The 19246-nt window shown below is 50.7% G+C and overlaps 1 protein-coding gene and 1 long non-coding RNA gene across 3 annotated transcripts in view; both read left to right on the top strand.

Moving 5' to 3' along the window:
- Positions 1–3406: 3406 nt before the first annotated feature.
- NSF (N-ethylmaleimide sensitive factor, vesicle fusing ATPase) overlaps positions 3407–19246 on the top strand; it is a 75507-nt gene continuing 59667 nt past the window's right edge. For both annotated transcript variants that reach the window (XM_064400159.1, XM_064400158.1), the window contains exons 1-2: positions 3407–3506; positions 16283–16368. In XM_064400159.1, coding sequence (XP_064256229.1) covers positions 3495–3506; positions 16283–16368 — 98 coding nt within the window. In that variant the 5' untranslated portion in view covers positions 3407–3494. The remainder of the gene's footprint in view (positions 3507–16282; positions 16369–19246) is intronic.
- On the top strand, positions 4938–10818 carry LOC135286919 (uncharacterized). Its single transcript, XR_010350902.1, has 3 exons — positions 4938–6196; positions 7991–8133; positions 8246–10818. It is a non-coding gene; the product is annotated as an uncharacterized LOC135286919 (long non-coding RNA).

Genomic DNA, 19246 nt, shown 5'->3' on the forward strand with positions numbered 1-19246 from the left:
ACGGGCGCAGGGACATGTGGCCCAGGCAGGGGACTGCCACCAGGAGACAGCAGGAGCTGGTGACCCCAGACTGCACACACCTCTAAGGGTACACAAGCCAAGGATTTCCTCGGTTTGAGCTCTTGCTATTTAATCATTGCACCAAGATCAGATAGTCTGTATTGAGATGGCTGAGACTCCGCTGTGGGCAGCCTGGTGTGACGCTGAGTGTGGGGCTGAGGGGGGCTTTGGTGCCAGCTCAGGAGGTGACAGTGACTGCCAGTGTGGCTCCTGGATGCCTGGACAGCCCTTCCGTGGCAGCCCTGACCAGTGCAGCTATCCCCTCAGTCCTGCTCATCTCTCACAGGAGCAACCCTCTGTCACCCCTCACCGGTGACACAGCTGTCCCCAGTGCCTGTGGCAGGGTCTGTGCCCTGCCGAGGTGTCCCAGAGCCCCAGGGCTGCTCGCCTGGAAGAGAACACAACGGGGAGGTGTTGGCAGGGGAGCTGGGACAAGCAGGGGGTCACAGCCTGTGTTTGTTTATCCTTTTCATTGTTGCTGCTGCTTTAGATACTCTGCCGGCACATGACTATCGCTGCTCTGCCTGAAAATGACTAAGAAAAACCCACAAACTCTCAAGCCACACCCAACTTGTTTTTACTTCTAAAGATACTTTGTTTTGCACTCCTCAAGCTGTTTTTAAGGCACATGGAGACACCATTTTTTGCTGCCACGCTATCTGGGCCACACAGGGCAGTAAGTGCCCGCAGAAGCAGATGTTGTTTTATGAATCTTGGTCTTTTGTGCTGCCCTGCATCTCTCACTTCCTCAGTGTGTGCTGCCAGCCCGCAGGACCATGGGGAGGGTGGTATTCACATGCCCTGGGAACAGAGAGAAGTTGTGAGCAACAGTGAGTGCGAGGCAGATTCAGTTTTGATGTAATGTGTATAGTATAGAATAATAAAGTAATTATTTAGCCTTTTGATGATGGGATCATTTTCTCTCTCACACGTTGGCGTCACCCCTGATTTTCAATAGGGGAAGGCAGCCAGGTCTGCCCAGCCCCTTCCTGAACCCACCCAGGGACTGCAGACACAGATGTTCTGTCTGCGGGAAGCCAGAGGATTCACTCCAGGAGATCAGGGGGAAATCAGTGCAGTCTTGGTTCCAGGGTGTGTCCCAAACCCCCAGAGCTGTGGGGCAGGGCTTTGGGGCTGGCTCAGGAGCAGCCGGGTGTGGGCTGTGCTCCCCCTTAGTCCTGGACTGCAGAGGAGTCGGTGTGATCTTTGTGCTTGGTTTGGGGGAGCTTTGCTTTGTTTTTCTCCTCGTTTTGAAATGGTGAAAAGTGGGGAAGAACAGCCACTGCCTCACTGTTCCCCTCAGCCATTCCCTACAAATTCATATGCTGCATTTCCTGCATTCCTTGCTGCAAGAGACTCTCTTAAGGCCACAGAGCAGAGATGTGGGAAGCTGAGAGCAGTGAGAATCCCCCAGAACTCATCCCTGAGCCAGAGCTCACCGCTGGGCTGAGCCTGGGCACCTTTCCAGCTCGGCAGGACAAAGGCGTCACATTGTCACCTGCTGGGGTCTGGCCACCCCGAAGCACAGGGCTTGTTTGCAATATTTAACAACCACTTCCCAGCGCTGTGATTTCTGTCAGGGACAGAGAAAGTGCTCAGCTGCAGCCAGGGGCAACAGGCTCTAACTGCAGGAAACTGAATCCCTGCAGTGCTGGGATCAGATTTAGGCACTGACCCCATTTCTCCCTCCCCTCCCTGAGGCACATCCACAGTCTGGGGCACTGTCCACTTTGGCCAGCGTGGTGAATTCTCCTTGGTGCCAGTTTTCCGTGGATCTGGCACTGCCTCTGGATGCCAGCTGCCTCTAGTACCTGTTCAAGGCAGTAACCAGCAGTTACAGTCACTATTAATATTTTATGATGCTGTCAAAGCCCACGCAGGAAGCTGCTGGGACGGCTGCTAATGCGTTAAAGCTCCCAGGATGTTTGGGCTGGCTTTGCAGACACCGCTGAGCTTTGGGGTCGGGGTGTTTGCCGTCCCCTCCCTCAGAACACAAACCTCAGAGCACAGCTGGGATCTCATCTCTGGCTGCACATCCCACAGGGGATGAGCTCTGGGAAGAGGCCATTGTCACCTCTCAGCACCGCTCCTCCAGTGTCTCTGCTTCTCCAGAGTGAATCCCACAGGGATCCCCATCCCAAAACCGGGCTGGAAGCTGCCGGTGCTCAGGCAGGACCCGGCTGTGCAGGAGCAGAGCTGCAGTGATGGGTGACGGGCTGGAGGAGCCCTGAGCCCCGCGGGGACGAGCCACGGCCGGCTGTGACAGCTGCGAGGGGCTGGGGGCAGCTCTGAGCTCCCACTGCCACCTCGGGCTCACACACACCCGGGACTGTATCAAATATAAACAGCCATCAGTGCCAGAGAACGGGAAATCCATCAGGGAAAGTGAAACCATCAGGTGCCATCGAAGGAGACCACGAGGCCTGGTTTACAGCAGCTGCTGTGCGGTCGCTTCGGAGCAGGAACAGAATCAAAGCCAGATTAAAAATGGAATGAAAATAAATAAAAATGAATGAAAACAGAATTAAAATTTTTAAAATTACATACAATTAAAAAAATTAGATTAGTATAATACTTTATTATATATATAAATATAGCATCCTATATTATGTTATAAAATACAATAATATGTTAATAATATAACATAATACAATATAATACAACACAATAAATATAATACAATATAATACAACACAATAAATATAATACAATATAATACAATAAAATACAATAAAATACAATATAATACAATAAAATACAATAAAATACAATAAAATACAATATAATACAATACAATATAATATAATATAATATAATATAATATAATATAATATAATATAATATAATATAATATAATGTAATTATGTTATAACGTACAATATACTATACAATACGGAATGTAAATATTATCACTAATATATCAATAACTATACAAAACTACGAATAGTTATTATAAACAATATTAATTAATCACAACCACATTAAAATAGAATTAAATAATTTAAATAAGTAAAGCAGGCGTTGCCTGGCGGCTCGGCCCGTTCACCCTCACACCACGGGGCTCGGCCCATCCCGCTACGGACCGGGACCGGGGCCGGGGCCGGGACCGACCCCACGCTCGGACCGCCGGCAATACCGGGACCAGCCGGACCCCTTGGCCCCGCCCACCCCGCCCCACCGACCAATCCCCGCAGCTCTCCCGATGACTGACAGCAGCACATCCTGCCCCTCACCGCCGGGCAGATGGGCGGGGCGCTCCGTGACGCACCCCTCCGTGCCTTGAGCGGCGGGCAGAACGACCAATGGAAAGACGGAATCGCTCAGGGGGCGTGGCCTCCGGGCCATGGAGGCCCCGCCCCGGCGCGCCGCGGCGCCTGCGCTGCGCCGCCCCCTGGCGGCCGCGGGGAGGGCCTGTCGGTCGGCGCTGCGGCAACATGGCGGGGCGGGTAAGTGGGGGGGACGCGGACCGGCTATCGCCCATCCCCTGCCCCCTCCTCCGCCCCTGCTCCTCCCTGCGCCTCCGCGGCTTTGCGAGCTTCTCGCAGCCCCGCTGCCAGGAGGCCCGTCAGCCCCGGGGGTCCCCCGGCAGCGCTGTGGGGCTGTGCTGACCCCCTCACCGCCTGCGGTGTGGGGGCTCCTGGCGGTCCTGTGAGGCTGTGGGGACCCCCCGGTGCTGTGGGGGGCTGGGGGTGACCCTTCTCCCGGTGTTCCCCGGGCCTTTCGGGAGGCGGAGGTGGCCTCTTGGTGATGTGGCATGCGGGACGGGACTGGGGTTCCTTCAGGAGCCGGGGCCAGGGTGACTCTTCTCCCTGTGGGGCAGGATTTTAGGGTCCCCCGGGGTGCTGTGGGACCCGGGTGGCCCCTTGGCAGTGTGGGGTGTGGGACAGGACTGGGGGTTCCCTCAGGAGCAGGGTGACCCCTCTCCATGTGGCTGTCAGGCAGCATTTAGGGCTCCCTAAGGGTGCCGTGAGGTTGCAGTGGCCTTGTGGGGGGCAGAGCTGGATTTTGGGGTCTCCTGGGGGTGCTCAGAGCCTGTGGTGACCCCTTGGTGCTGTGGGATGAGCGTAGGGCTCCCTCAGGGGTTGGGGTGCTGCCTCTCCCTGTGGAGTGGGGTGGGATTGTGGGGTCCCCATAGGGGGCAGTGAAGCCCAGGGGTGCCTCGGTGCTGCTGTCAGGATTTAGGGTGCCCGGGGTGCTGTGAAGCTCTGGTGGCCCCTCTCCCTGTGAGCAAGGACCTTTAGGGATGCTGTGACAGGCAGTGATCCCTTGGTGCTCTGGGATGTGGGGTAGAATTTTGGGATTCTCTGAGGGGCCTCTGTGGGTCTGGGGTGCCCCTGTCTCCATGGGGTGTGAAGCAAAATTTTAGGGTCCCTAAAGGTTCTGTGAGGCTCTGGTGACCCCTTGGTGCTGTGGGATACAGAGAGATTTTCTCCTGTGCTGTTTTATAATGTGGGTCCACCTTTTGTTGTGTGGAAACACCTTAAGGGTTGTGCAGTGGTTTTATTCTGTATTAATTTAAAAAATAAAAAAAAATCCCTTATTAGTGATAGGTCACATCAGCAAGTGGCCAGAAGGGCTTTAAAATATGAAAGAACAGCCTTGGCTGTGAAATCCCTTCTTGTGGTGCCTGCGCATCCCCTCTTTTTCAGGTGTCCAGGTGCTGCAGGCTGTGCTTGGATTGCTCTGCTCTTTGCCAGGAGCTCAGTCATGCTTTGCTGGGTATCAGCCTGAGAAAGTCACATTTTTCATTCATGCTTGCCTCTGGCTGGAATCTTGTCTCTAGGCCAGGTCACTCAGTGGTTGAAATGCTGGGGAATTGGTTTTCCCAGTGCTGTTTGCACTGTGCTGGGCTGCTGGATGCAGGGTGCATGGTGCAGTGCTGTGGTGCAGAGCTGGGGTGAGGGCTCTGGCCCCGTGACGTGCTGTGCAGCACAGGTGCTCCACTGCCACCCCTAAATGTGCTGAGTAATTGAGAAAAACCCCACGTTTCGTGGTCTGCTTCTTGTTAAGAGCTTTCCTCTGCTCCAGATTCCTGATCTCACCTTCCCTCTTGCACCTTCTTTTCTTCATCTCACCCTTTGCACTCACCCAGGGAAATCTGTGAGCCTTGCCTGGCTTTTTTCAGCATTCTGTTGCCCAGAACAGAAACCCAGTGCTCTGGTCAGTGGTGAGATAATTTTACCCACACTGGATGTGGTTCTGAGACTCTCTGGGCCTAACCCAACCTGGCTGCAGTGCTCCTGCCCCCTGAGCCCTCCCAGCTTGTCCTCAGGGAACATCCTGGTGCATGCTGAGTGCTGGGATTGGTGACTGGGGATGTGGGGAGGAAGGAGAAGAATCAACCTCAACTTTATTCTTCTGCTTTGAGCTTTTCTTCTACTAAAAAATGTGAGACAAATGTGCCTTTACTTGACCAGCTTGGGAGCCTGGTGAAGGAAAGGGGGATTTGTGTGAATTTAAAGGAAAGATCGATGCTTAGCTGCCTCCTAATCTGGCAGTTGGATAAGTGGTGCTCTCCTTGGGTTATCAGGAAGCTTCTCAGAATTCAGTGTTTTCATGACTTGCCTACAAATGCAGTTGTTGCAGCATTATCAGGTTGTTTCATGCTGCAGAGAGAATCCTTTAGCTGAGTGTTCCATCTCCCTCTCCAAGCTGGGTCTGATCCTTCAAATGCTGTCCACGTGAGCTGCCAAGGGAGCTGCCTGCTCCTTCCAGCTGGCCCGTGGGCCAGCAGCAGTGCTGGGGAGGCTGAGGAGCAGGGGGAGCAGGCAGCAGCACCTGGGGCTGCAACCCGGAGCTGTGTTGGGGAAAACAGGGAGCACTTGGTGGGAGGATGGAGGTGTGTGATAGCTCCAGGCTCAGCAGGTGAGCTGGTGCTGGAACACAGGTGCTGTTCTGTTGGCAGCGTTTTTAACAGGTGCTTCAACCTGCAAGGTGGGAAGAGGAGCTTCAGTGACTCCTCCTGCCCTGCAAATCTGTTCTGCAATGCCATTTAGAGCTTAATCTCTGTTGCTGGACTGGTGTGATTCGATTTGTGCAGTACATTCTCACAGGGAGAAATGAGTGGCTGTCTTGATGTACCAGAGAGACAAAATATTTAACCTTCTAGTAACATTTTGAATAATTCAGGTGAATGGTAAGCCAAATCTGATTAATTGTGTGATGCTGTTTCAGGTGTGTTACTCTGCTCCCCTAATTGCACTGGGTCTCTCTGTGGCAAGGAAGAGATGGTGATTAGCAGTGATTGAAGTTTACAGGAAAAACAGTTTATGATGATTAGAAATAATGGCTGTTTCTGTAATAATTTATTCTGTATCTCTGCATGGGGATCATTAGGCACACAGGCAGAGCAGTGAGGCATCTGCAGGAGAGGGAGTGGGGGGAAGCTGCTGTGTCTGCAGCTGGTTATGGACCTCTTGTACCAAGTGGACCCCTGGAAGTTCACTGGGGCTGTCTGTAATTGATTGATTTGAACTACATCAGGAATTAGTCCCCAAAGGCACCTAGAAAGGCCAGGTGATTTCTGTGCCTTGTTCCAGTGAGTGGATCCAGCACAAGCTGCATTCCTGCCTGTGTCTGCACAGGCTGGAGAGCTCCATGGGGCTGGGGTGGGGCAGCTGGGTCAGTGCTGCTGGCTCCTCTGACACCCTGTGTGTGCTGGGTGCTCTTGTGGATCCCTCAGCAGAGACACTGGTGTGCTTTTCTCTAAGGAATATGGGATTTGTAGTAGCTGAACTTGTGTCACGTTCATGGTTAGAAATAATGGCTGTTTTAGGGGGTGTCCCTGGTGTAACACACCCATTTTTGTTCCTCTGCTGTTTGGGGCTCCTTTGGGGCAGTGCTGCCTTTAGCTCTGTTGGCTCCTCAGTAGAGGTTGCCTTTGTGTTGGGTTGGAAATGGTTTTGGATTCCCTCAGGTGCTGGATGGTGTCTGACCTGCAGAGTGGTGCTGTCACTCCTCTCGAGAGCCTGAGACTGAGCACAGGGTCCTGCTGGCATCTGCTGGCACCAGGTGCAGGATCCAGAGGTGCAGCAGGAGGGGAAGGTGGTGAAGGACAGACTGAGGCCCTTGGTGCTCTCCTGCCAGAGGCAGTGCTGGCCTGACCCTGCTCTCTTCTGCTTCCTGCAGCCAGCACAGAATCCCAGGATGGTTTGGGTCAGAAGGGACCTTAAACCCACTCAGTGCCACATCTGCCATGGCAGGGACACCTCCCACTGTCCCAGGCTGCTCCAACCTGGCCTTGGGCACTGCCAGGGATCCAGGGACAGCCTCAGCTGCTCTCTCCACCCTCACAGGGAAGAGTTCCTAACATTTAATGCATATAATATACCCAAAACAGCACTAGACAATTCATAACATTTGGCTTATTATTTGCTTGAATTATTTAAAAATACTTAAAATGTAGACACTGTGGTTTTAGGTTGGATGGTTTGGTAAGGACTTGGAAATAATGGGGGCTGGGCTTTATGTTGATGGGTTAAAGCTGTAAGGTGATTTCTGGTAACATATGGAACCAGCCTTCAGAGATGCAGGGGTTGTCAGGCAACTAAAGAAAGGTTTATGAATCAACTTAGCTCCTTCTTGCAGGCTGGTACTGTTCCTGCTATCGTCACTTAGTTTTTTTTAGTCTTTCCTAGGGTGTAATATGAAGAAATGGGTTTTTAGCAATGTTTCAGGGAGATGGGAGAAAACTCTATCTGAATCTCTGTTTCTGTAATCACTTCTGAAACCTCGTAACTGTCTTGTGAAATCATCACAAATCAGCTTGTGGCCTGCTTTCAGGACTTCTGCCTTGCTGAATTATTTAAAATAAAGTCACATAATTTGTTAAAAACTCTACAATTATTTAGAATAAAATTCTGAAGACCATGTGAATGTTTGTGGGCATATCTGGCCCTGTCATCTTTGATTAATTTGTTGCTTGGCTCAGTGGTGCAGAAGCTGTGTGTCCTAAGCTTGTGCTTAAAAAGTCATTGCCAAAGGGAGATGTCAGTGCTGCCTCTCCTTCTCCAGTTTTTGGGGTGCTGGTGTGTCACACTCATCATGTGGACCTGCCAGAATAATTAAACTTAGGTAATAATTTTTTTAGTAGAAAAAAGTCTTTTTAAAAAGTCAGAGAATCTTTTTGAGGATCATTTAAAGTGTGAACTTTGTAAGTATTACTTTTGATTTTTTTTTTCCCCAGAGCACAGCAAGATCTTCTCTTTTCCTCTCCTGTTCTGGGTTCTGTGCCTCAGACCACAGAGGTCATTCATGCTCAGGATAAACGTGAATTTGGAAGAAGTTCTGCCATAAAACCAGATCTGCTTGAGCCCACAGAAAAACAGTTGCTAGAAAGTAGTGGCACTTCTGTTTTGCTGAATTACCCACCAGGCAGGACATAGTTTCAGTGCAATGAAATTACCATTGATTCATTTTTTTTTTCATGAAAACAACTAAAATGTCAGTGCCCATGTCATGCAGTGATCTTTTTTTGATCCAGGGTTGGTGGAAATGTTCATATGCCTTCACAAGTGCAGGAGGGGATGAGCTTTAGGGAGAGCTGGTGCAGTGACAGCCCTGAGCAGCGGGACAGGGATCTTGGGAACTGCAGTGGCTTTTGGAAGGATGAGGCCCAGCCTGGGGGCTCTGCATGATGTGTTCAGGATGCTGTCTCACACCAGGGAGGTTCGCAGGCAGAGACCAGAGTTTTGTGATGAAACACCCATGCTGACCATCTCCAGAAGGTTTTCAGACCCCCAGGAATTGGAGAGCTGTGTTGGAGAAGGTTCTGTAAACAGAAGAAGCCCAACAAGAAACCCAGTTGCTGAAATGAATGGAGGAGCTTGTGTTGCAGTGCCTGGAGCTGTGTCTGAGGCAGCTGATCGTGCTGCTGCTCATAAAGCAAGGCTGGGTGTGCAGTTCCTCAGGCACTGCTGCTCTGCTCCTCCCTGTGAGGCAGATCCTGCCCTCAGGGAGGGCAAAGGTTGGAAGTATGAAAAGATTTAACACATTTCTCTGGTCTCCTGGGATGCAATAAAGCAATGACCTTCTATCAAAAAATCTGGAGTAATTGATGCCCTGGAGTTGTGTCATGTGCTTTTTCTGTAAAAAATAGAGCAGTACTTGCAAGCTGCTGCATCTTTAGCTGCTGGTGGCTGTGTGGTGTTTGGCACATCAGAGTCGTGGGGAGTTCAGTGCCAGGGGTTGCCCAGTGCAGTGCTGGGACAGCAGCATCCTGGGCTTTTGCTGGGCACATTCCAAGGGGGATATTTTTAACATTAACATATATTCACATTGTCCTTGTTGCCATCGGATAACTTTTCTAAATATAAATGGGATGAAATTTGCATCCATGAGCTGTCCTCACTGCTCAAGTGGCAAAATCCTGTGACCTGCATCCCAGCACCTCAGCTTACTCTGGTGGGGTGGTGGTTCATTGCCTTGGCATTTTTTAAAGATGTTTAGATGCAACACAACAAGCAACAATTCCCTGTAATTAAACTGTTGATCATCCTGGCTTGAGAAAGGAATGTGAGGCAACATGCACTCAAAAAATGGATGTGTTAATTAAAATGCACATATCCTTGGTCATTATTGCTTAATAGGAAGGTGGAGCTGCTGTTCCTGCTGAGCTGGCAGAGAGCAGCTCCCTGGTTCTGTGGCCCAGCAGCTCAGGTGCAGGTGCATTTCCTAAAATCACTGATGATATTGTGAAGAGCTCATGTGGAGAAGGATATTTCTGGGCAGAGCAACCTGTGTAACTCGACTGTAGGTGCTCTGCTTGGAGAAGCTCTCCTTTAGCTCTCTTATTTCTTCTGTTCTGTTGGATCAGGCAGACTCTTGGAACTCTTTGTTCTTGGGACTGTAAATTGTCTTTCTCGTGATGTTGGCAAATATTGGCAGTAGCAGAGCTGGGTTCCCAAAGCTGTGGCAGGTAACTGCAGTAAACAACGCTGGAGTGACAGAGCTGCCCCTGCAGACCTGGGTTCACTTGAACTTGGCAAACAAAGGGAAGCAGCAGTAAAAGCCAGTGTCCTTTAATTGTGGGAGAGGCCCTTCTGCCCTGATAAAGTGGCTCTGGAGTGCCAGGACAGGCAGCAATTTCCGGATTCAAGCCCAGAGAGTGCAGGGCTGCTCTCAGAGAGAGAAACGGGGAAATGTGCTGAGTGTTTGATAAACAGTGCCCAGTGCAGAGTGTGTGGCTGATGCCTTGAGAGGCTCCCTCAGTGTTAAAGGAATAAAGTAGGGATTTATTAGAAGGCATTTAAAGGGTACACCTTGGGCAGTACGAGAGCCTGGCCATGGCTCTACCCAAGATGGACTCAGAGTCATGAGTTTTCACACTTTTATAAGTTTTGGTCCTTTTCTGTATTGGGGTTAATTACAGCTTCAGGTTATAAAGTCATATCCTCCCAGATTGTTCTCCTCAGTTTGCTGTTGTTTATACTTTTTGGGCCTTCTCAGGCTGGAAAAGGATTGTTTTGTCTAGCTAAACTGTGAGGAGAACTTGCTAACACTTTCTGTGAAGTTCAGAGTTATATACTAACGCAGCGCAGAATCTGGAAAATAAGAAATCTAAACCTTTCCTGTGTCCTGCTGCCTTTCTGTGCTGGGATAGAGCTCTTACCAGGCAGGGATGTCACCATGCCACAGGCAGACAATGCAGGGAGAACATTCCCTGTTCCATTTCCAGCCCTGGCTGATGCAGGAGGTGCTGATGGGAGCTCTTGCCTCTTTCCTCGGAGCTGTTTGGGTTTCTGCTGCAGCACGATCACAGGGGGTGATTCACAGCGTGGGAGTGGCTCGGGGGGTGTGGGGAGGAGGGATCCATCTCACCCAGGCTCTCTGGATGCTGTGCTGAGGCTGCCTTGGTGGCAGCTCACTCACTCAGTGTTCCCTGCCTTTGTCGAGAATGTGAATATTACTTCTGAGATTTTAGCTTCCCAATATGTTTCTCTTTAATAGGAGAAGAAAATTGGTATTGCTGACTTTGTTTTTGACAGAGAATGCAGTTCCTTCCTGAAGAGAATAAAAGCTTCCAGCAAACAAATAGAAGTCATGATGAGCAGGTGGAATGGCCAGGCCTGAGCAGGGAGTCAGGGCTGTGTGTTCCAGGGACAGCAGCTTATCCTGGCACAGCCAGGAGGTCTGGAAGGGCCTGTCTGGCCAGGCTGCTGGTCCAGAAGTTCCTTGTAGGTTGATCTCTTGTGGCTGCAGGAATATGGAAGCTTTATTCAGTGTTTTTTTTGACATGTCCAGAAAAACCATCTGCAAGTTACTAAATTTCCTTAGTTAATTTCTAAAATTGGTTAGAACCACAACATTTGGGACAACTTGTGTCCCTGATGGTGACAGCATGTTGTCATTCCTTTTATGAATATTACAGAATTGTTCTTTAGGGGAGTCTTGGTTTTGTCTTTACTGTTTCTCCCTGTCACAGAGCCAGCTTCCCCTGCAGGTCAGGAACCCACTCTCAGCTGGCAGCCAGGAGCTCTGCTGGTGTTGCTGCTTTATGGCCATTTCTTGTGTCCTTCAGTGCTGAGCTGTTGCTCATCTCCGTGGTGTGTTTTGGGTGTAGAGAGCAGGCACAGTCCTTGGGCTTCCCTGAGCTGGGAGCTTGGTTGGTGCTGAGCCAGCTCTGCAGCTCATCCTCCTGCTGGAGCTGCTGCTTGTCCCTGTGTCCCCAGGTGTAACGTCCACCTCTGGTGTCCCTGGGATCTAGAGGTGCAGTCAGGGCTTTGTGCTTGTGTTTCCTGTCAGGAGCACACTCCTGGAGAATGTGTAGGATCTGTGATTCATCATGTCAGTTCCCTGTTTGTCTTCAGAGCTCCTTTGACATCATAATTCCTCCTGTCAGTATTCAAACTTCATTTTATTGGCAGATCCGTGGTGGTGAGTGTTTGGTTTGGAGTCAGCCGTGGTTCCACCCACAGAGGCACCTCTGCTGGGGCTCTGGGGAGAGTGGACTGCACTGCTCACCAGGAGTTACACCTCTGCAGGTGTATTACACCTCTCTGCCCTCTTTGGGTGATGAGGCTCTGGGCTCAGAGAGACTTTGGTGCCCAGCAGCTGCTACAGGAAAGCTTGGGTGCTTTTTGGAGCAGGGATCCCCATCTCAAAGCAGCTGGCAGTGGGCTCTGCTGGGGAAGTGGAAATGTCTGGTACCCAGAGTTGTCACGTTTCCTAACACTCCTCTGTCAGCACCTGTGTGCCAGAAATTCCATCTCTGTGCACCTGCATATACATGGGATGTGTATCTGTGTCTGTTTTACACAAAGGAGAATTTTGAACATACAGTACTTGAACAATATTTGTCTTGTACAAACCATGTGAGAACAGGGCACAGAACCAAGCCTGCCTCAGCTTTAGAGGCTGTTTCGTAATCTCTTGCTCAGCATTAGGAAATGAAATGAGTTCAGTTGTCTTGGATGGGGAGCATCTTTGCCTTAGCACTTAATGTTTCAGCTCGTCTCAGTACCAGCTGTCAGCAGTGCTCTTCAGTCGTTGCCACCACCTTATCTCTGTGGGGAGAAACATGTTTTTCCTTGGCTTCCTCCACCGTCAGCCTTAATGATTCACAAGAGGTGAATTGACAAAACACGAGAGGTGTGGTTTATGTGTGTGTGAAAATATCCAAATAGCAACACCACTTTCTGGGCTTTGGCAGGGGTTTGGACTGGATGATCTCCAGAGGGCCCTTCCAACCCCAACTGTTCTGTGATTTTGTGAACACATGAGTTTTGTATTTTCTGTGGAGGAAAATGAGTCCTTGCAGCTTTGGAAAAAAAAATCTCTGAAAGATCAGATGTTGTGGTGATTATTTTTATTATGTAGCTGTTTGTTCTTCAGGGCAAGTTTTCTTTGTAAAAATAAAATATGCCAGCATCATTAAGCCTCCTGGGTTTCGAGGCAACATTCCTGCTTTGTCACAAACCCAGAGGTGGGGTGCTTCATGTTTGTCTCTCAGAGTGAGATTTATCAGTGCATCGTATGGTCTCGTTTTCCTCTTGGCAAAGAGAAGGAATGCTGGAACAGGTCTGGGTTTAATAGCAGGTGCTGCCTGGCTGATGCTGGGAATGCTTTAGCACTGTGCAGTCACCTCCTCAGGACTGTGCTGTCCTTGGAGTCTCCTCTTTGCATAAAGCAGAACAATACCTGGAGCTATTGTGAAGATTCTTTTGCCTAATTTAACCCTAATTTGCCTTCTTTAATCCAGATCTGTGTTTTGGATGTGGGTGTAACAGCAGCCTGTGAGGGTGGGTGGGTCACCTCCAGCCTGGCAGTGCCAGGGGGTGACTGCAGCAGGTGGCATCTGCTGTCACCTGCAGGAGCTTGCACTCTGGTTTGTTAGACCTGTCTTGCCTGGTTGCCAGCAGTAACCTACCAGTTTGCTTGAAATTAGTTTGTATAAATGTGCTTTGAGATCCCTAGGAATACTCACAAGGATTTTCCTGCCCCTGTACCCTGATATGGTGTGTTAGTGCTGGCAGTGGGTGTGGGGTGGCAGAGAGGGGAGAGGGGGCAGGTTCTGGGAGTCCTTGTGCTGCTGTCCTGGGAAGCTGGAACCCAAAATGCAAGAGCTTAAAGTGTTCCTGACAGCAGCACCACTGGCATATGCCAGCCATGTGTTCCAGCTCTGGACTGCTGCATTTATGCCAGGAAAGCTTCCTCAGGAGCAGCCTGTGCCCGTGTCCTGGCTGTGACAGCTCAGCTGCTTGACAGAGACAAGAATCCATCCCTAGAGCAGCAGCAGGGTATGAGCTCTGTGGGGAGGCCAGGTAAAAGGGAGCCCCTGCAGCTCCCCACAGCAACGTGTTCCTCCTTCCTACCTGGGTGATTTCCAGTTTAATTGTCACCTCTTCATGACCAGATTTCCTCAAGCTGTCCCTTGCCCCCTTGTGGAACTCCATGCCTGGGAGTGAGACCCCTGTCTTGCAGCTTTTCAGAATATAGATAAGATTCTGAAGATCTGCAAAATCTTGGAGCTTGAGGAGGGTGTGTAGCGGAGGGCTGGGAGCAGAGGTGCTGCCTGAGATGTTGGTCATTGCCAAGGAGAAATGGGCTCCTGCCAGACCCCAGGAGGATGAGCTGGGCTCTGGGATGGCTGGCACACCTCTGCTGCTGCTGCAGCCACGTTATGTCACGGGTCAGACACCCAAGGGTGTTCTGCCATCGTCTCTGCTGTGCTGCAGAGCTTGCAGTCGTTGCTGGGTCTGGAATGCACTCCTTGCTATTCCTGCATTTCCCAAAGCTCTGTGTTCCCGGTGCAGCTGGGAGCGGCAGCTTGGCTGTGTGTAGGAAGCAGTTTGTCACCAAGGATTAAAAATGCACTCGAGGATAGTGCTGTAAAAAGGTTTAATCCAGGAGCTCCGTGTCCACTTTTCTCCAGAAATATCCCCTGTAATGCGTTTTATCAGGGCATGTCCTTCACAAAACTGTGCCCTGCAGATGGGAGCAGAAGTGATAAAGTGGTGAATGTTTGCTGTGGAGTGCCCCAAGCCAAGGGGCCTCAGCAGACAGGCTGTGTATCTCATAAATCCACTGATGTCATATATTTTATTACAAGAACATTTGAGTCTTTTATTACACTCAGCATTCAGATAAATCTGCTTCAGGTCTGAAAATGGAGTATTTTTTGGTTGTCACATATGTCAAGGGCAATTGAGCATTGTTTAGTAAAAGTAATGAGTTGGTCCTTTTCTAAATAGCAAGTACTTGAGACAAATCACACTGTGCCATGAAAGTTGATCTGAACTTTAGAACAGGCTGGGGGGGAATTTTTCTGATTCTTGTCCCAGAGGGGCTGGGGGACGAAGGCTGAGCAGGGCAGTAACTCCTGGGAAATGATTTAGATGTGTGTGTTGGGATCAGTGCATTTCCTGTGTTTGCTGCTGGGATTTAAGGGTGGTTTAAGAGAAAATCCCTCCTGAATTACTTTTAGCAATAGGTTGATGCTGTCAAATAGTTTCTGTTGCACTGGCTGCAAATTTGTATCTGACAGAGGTAGCTGTGCTTTGATTCTCCAAATGACACCTTGGGGGACAAGTTTAGCTTTCCCTAAATGAAATGTCTTCAGTCCATAGCTAATGATAGAAACATCCTGCCTTTTCCATCCCTTTCTCCATTTCTGGAGGCATTTTGATGACAATTTTAATCGTTCAGCCCTAGTTTTGTGGTGTAGTTCTGCAGGAGCAGGTGGGGTGGGGGTGTAGGATGGGGCTGAGGTCCCTCTGCTGTGCTCCCCCCATGCTCCATCCTGCCTCATGATGGGGATGGGCAGCTTGGGCTGGGAGTGCTTCTATTTCAGTTTTTAATTGCTGATTGATGAGTAATATTGGAAGGGACAAAAACAAGCAGATACTCCTGAAAAAGGATTGATCCTCTGGCATTAGAGAAAAAAAGAGGGGGAGGATTCCCCCACAAAATTTGTTGCAGTAATTTTTTTCATAGTGATAGACTGGAATTAACTATTTATCTAATTTTCTTCAGTGTGTTACAGATCTGGGATGTTTCCTGTAGGGTGGAAAATATTAATGTGTGATATTTCTTTTGAGAAGTGATACAAAGGGATTGGGGGGCTGGATAGCAGCTGGCTGAGGTTAAACCTCCCTGTGGACTCTCAGTGCTGCCCTGTACTGCCCTGGGTGAAGGGGTTTATGCAGAATGGACATGCTGAAATTCCAGTTTTCTGAGTTATGTTCAGGGAAGGTCACATCTTTATCCCTCCCTTCCTCCCCACATGGGCTCTGTGATCCAGCCCAGCACCATGAGACAGGGTTGTAGGGGAACTGCTCTGCTCCAGGCTGCTTTTCCTTAGCAGCTTCCAGAAGATCCCAGTGCTCTGTCAGTGTGCAAGAAACACCTTCCAGGGAATGCTGATTACCTGCTGCCTTGTGCCAGCATTGGGGAAGCTTCAGTGCCAGGGTTCACTTGCAAGCTAACACTGTTTGCCCTGCAGGCTTTCTCCCAGCTAATTTGGAAGTATTTTTGTAGGTAGGGTAGAAAATACAAAGTACATAACAGTCCCAAAATGCAGAGCTTTGGGATACAAATACCTGTGACACGTGGAAATGTTTGGAGGAAGCTGGAAGAGGAGCTTGTTGATACCAGTGGGCTCTGACAGTATGCCAGGACTCAGGAGATCTGTTTTGTGCTTTGTGGTTTTGCAGAAGTCTTGAGGCTTGGCTTGGTAAAGGAAAACCAGAATTTTATTTGACATTTTTTCCACCCTCTCTTGCAGCCTATGCAAGCAGCGAGGTGTCCCACTGATGAGCTGTCCTTAACCAACTGTGCTGTGGTGAACGAGAAGGACTTCCAGTCTGGGCAGTAAGTGTGCACTGTTGCTCTTTCAGCTTTTAACCAAAAAGGAGTTGTTTTCAAAATTTGTGTGGAGGGGGAATGACATTTCAGGTTTGGAAAGGTGAACACAGCAGTTTGATTAACAAAACTTGTGTGTCTTTAGGGATCAGAACTTTCAATGTGGCTCTTTCTGGAAATGGCAGATACTTGAAGAAGGGTGACTGTTTCTGTAAAGTATTTCTTTCTTGGGAGCTGCATCTGCTTAACTAATAGAATAATTATTTTGGTGAAGTACTTATTGTGATAATTTTTGTTAATTTTGGTTTTGCTGTTGCTCCTATTACATAATGAGAATATTTGAACTATTTCAGAAATGTTATTGTGTTACTTGGGGCATCTTCTCACTTTCACATCGTATGGGAGTGCTGAGCAGAGCCAGGAGAACTCTTGTTCTCAGGGTTTTCCTGCACAAGAACAAAAGGGAGAAGCAGCCAGAGTGTGGGCACAACAAGCTAGATTCTTTATTTGCATTTTTGGGGTGGCTGATGGAACCTGACTCTGGGGTTTATTTCTCTTAGGTGGAAAACACCTGCATTGTTCAGCTCAGCCCACACAGAAGGGTTTGGATTACAAGAAGCCAATTCACACAGTCAGATTCTTTGCTTTGCTGCAGCTTTAGGGAAGCTCTGACAGATTTTAGTATGTAGGTTGTAGACAAAAGTCATTAATTTCAGCTGAAAGGGAATATCACGTGCAGCACAAGGCAGAAGGGCTTGGGTTTGAAAAATGAGAAAAATGTTAAAGGAGATACTGAATGATATGCCCACCTTTATATAAAATACCTGTCCCAGTGAACTCTGCTAAGGCTGGAGAACACAGCAGTGCTGAGCTGCAGCAGTGCAGGGATGTGTTCAGCCTGTCCATGCTGTCAGCCAGCTCTGCTGCCCTGGCACCTGTCATGGCTCTGGAGGGTTGAACTGAACTGTGATTTCATGAGCCCAACTGGAGTACAAAATGCCAAAACCAAACAAAAGCACCCCCTGAACCAGCAGAACTTTTTGAGTCAGAAGCAGGCAAAAGTGTCTGCTTGGGCAGAAGAGTGTCCTGGTCTTTTCAAAGTATGGTTTTCCCCAGGTTGATTTTTTTTCAACATAATTGAGTTACAAAAATACCTGAGCTGAGCATTGTACCTCATGCATTATAAAAACTTTAATTTCCTCCACTATGGATGTCCTGCAGGGACCCAGCTGCCAGCCCTGCAGCCACTGTGTTCCTTTTGCTTCCAGAACCTTCTCTCCTGGCATTTGTGGCAGCATGCAGGAAGCAGTGCCCTGGGATGTGCTGGCTCAGCAGGCTGGATGTGATTCTGGCTGTTCCTGTGCCCCTGGGAGCTGTTTATTTCTAGCAGAGGTGCTCACACACCAGCAGTGTGTTTGGTCAGGAGCAGGTGCTGCAGATGGCTGTGCAGTGTCAGAGGGAGCACAGGCAGCTCCTGCTGTTGGCAGTGCTGGGGCTGGTGCTGCATTGCAGGTCCCTGGGGCCACCCTGCTGCAGATCCCCTGGACCCAGCCCTGCTGCAGATCCCTGAATCCAGCCCTGGCTGCAGATCCCTGGATCCAGCCCTGGCTGCAGATCCCTGGATCCAGCCCTGGCTGCAGATCCCTGGATCCAGCCCTGGCTGCAGCTCCCTGACTCCAGCCCTGGCTGCAGATCCCTGACTCCAGCCCTGGCTGCAGATCCCCTGGATCCAGCCCTGGCTGCAGATCCCCTGGATCCAGCCCTGGCTGCAGATCCCCTGGATCCAGCCCTGGCTGCAGATCCCTGGATCCAGCCCTGGCTGCAGCTCCCTGAATCCAGCCCTGGCTGCAGATCCCTGGATCCAGCCCTGGCTGCAGCTCCCTGGAGCCAGCCCTGGCTGCAGCTCCCTGACTCCAGCCCTGGCTGCAGCTCCCTGGATCCAGCCCTGGCTGCAGCTCCCTGGATCCAGCCCTGGCTGCAGCTCCCGGAATCCAGCCCTGGCTGCAGATCCCTGGATCCAGCCCTGGCTGCAGATCCCCTGGATCCAGCCCTGGCTGCAGATCCCCTGGATCCAGCCCTGGCTGCAGATCCCTGGATCCAGCCCTCGCTGCAGATCCCTGGATCCAGCCCTGGCTGCAGCTCCCGGAATCCAGCCCTGGCTGCAGATCCCTGGATCCAGCCCTGGCTGCAGATCCCCTGGATCCAGCCCTGGCTGCAGATCCCTGGATCCAGCCCTGCTGCAGCTCCCTGGATCCAGCCCTGGCTGCAGCTCCCTGGATCCAGCCCTGGCTGCAGATCCCCTGGATCCAGCCCTGGCTGCAGATCCCCTGGATCCAGCCCTGGCTGCAGATCCCTGAATCCAGCCCTGGCTGCAGCTCCCTGGATCCAGCCCTGGCTGCAGCTCCCTGGATCCAGCCCTGGCTGCAGCTCCCTGGATCCAGCCCTGGCTGCAGATCCCTGAATCCAGCCCTGGCTGCAGCTCCCTGACTCCAGCCCTGGCTGCAGCTCCCTGGAGCCAGCCCTGGCTGCAGCTCCCTGGATCCAGCCCTGGCTGCAGCTCCCTGGATCCAGCCCTGGCTGCAGCTCCCGGAATCCAGCCCTGGCTGCAGATCCCTGGATCCAGCCCTGGCTGCAGATCCCCTGGATCCAGCCCTGGCTGCAGATCCCTGGATCCAGCCCTGGCTGCAGCTCCCGGAATCCAGCCCTGGCTGCAGATCCCTGGATCCAGCCCTGGCTGCAGATCCCCTGGATCCAGCCCTGGCTGCAGATCCCCTGGATCCAGCCCTGGCTGCAGATCCCTGGATCCAGCCCTGCTGCAGCTCCCTGGATCCAGCCCTGGCTGCAGCTCCCTGGATCCAGCCCTGGCTGCAGATCCCCTGGATCCAGC

Source organism: Passer domesticus, chromosome 27 (assembly GCF_036417665.1).
Source record: "Passer domesticus isolate bPasDom1 chromosome 27, bPasDom1.hap1, whole genome shotgun sequence".
Taxonomy (NCBI): domain Eukaryota; kingdom Metazoa; phylum Chordata; class Aves; order Passeriformes; family Passeridae; genus Passer; species Passer domesticus.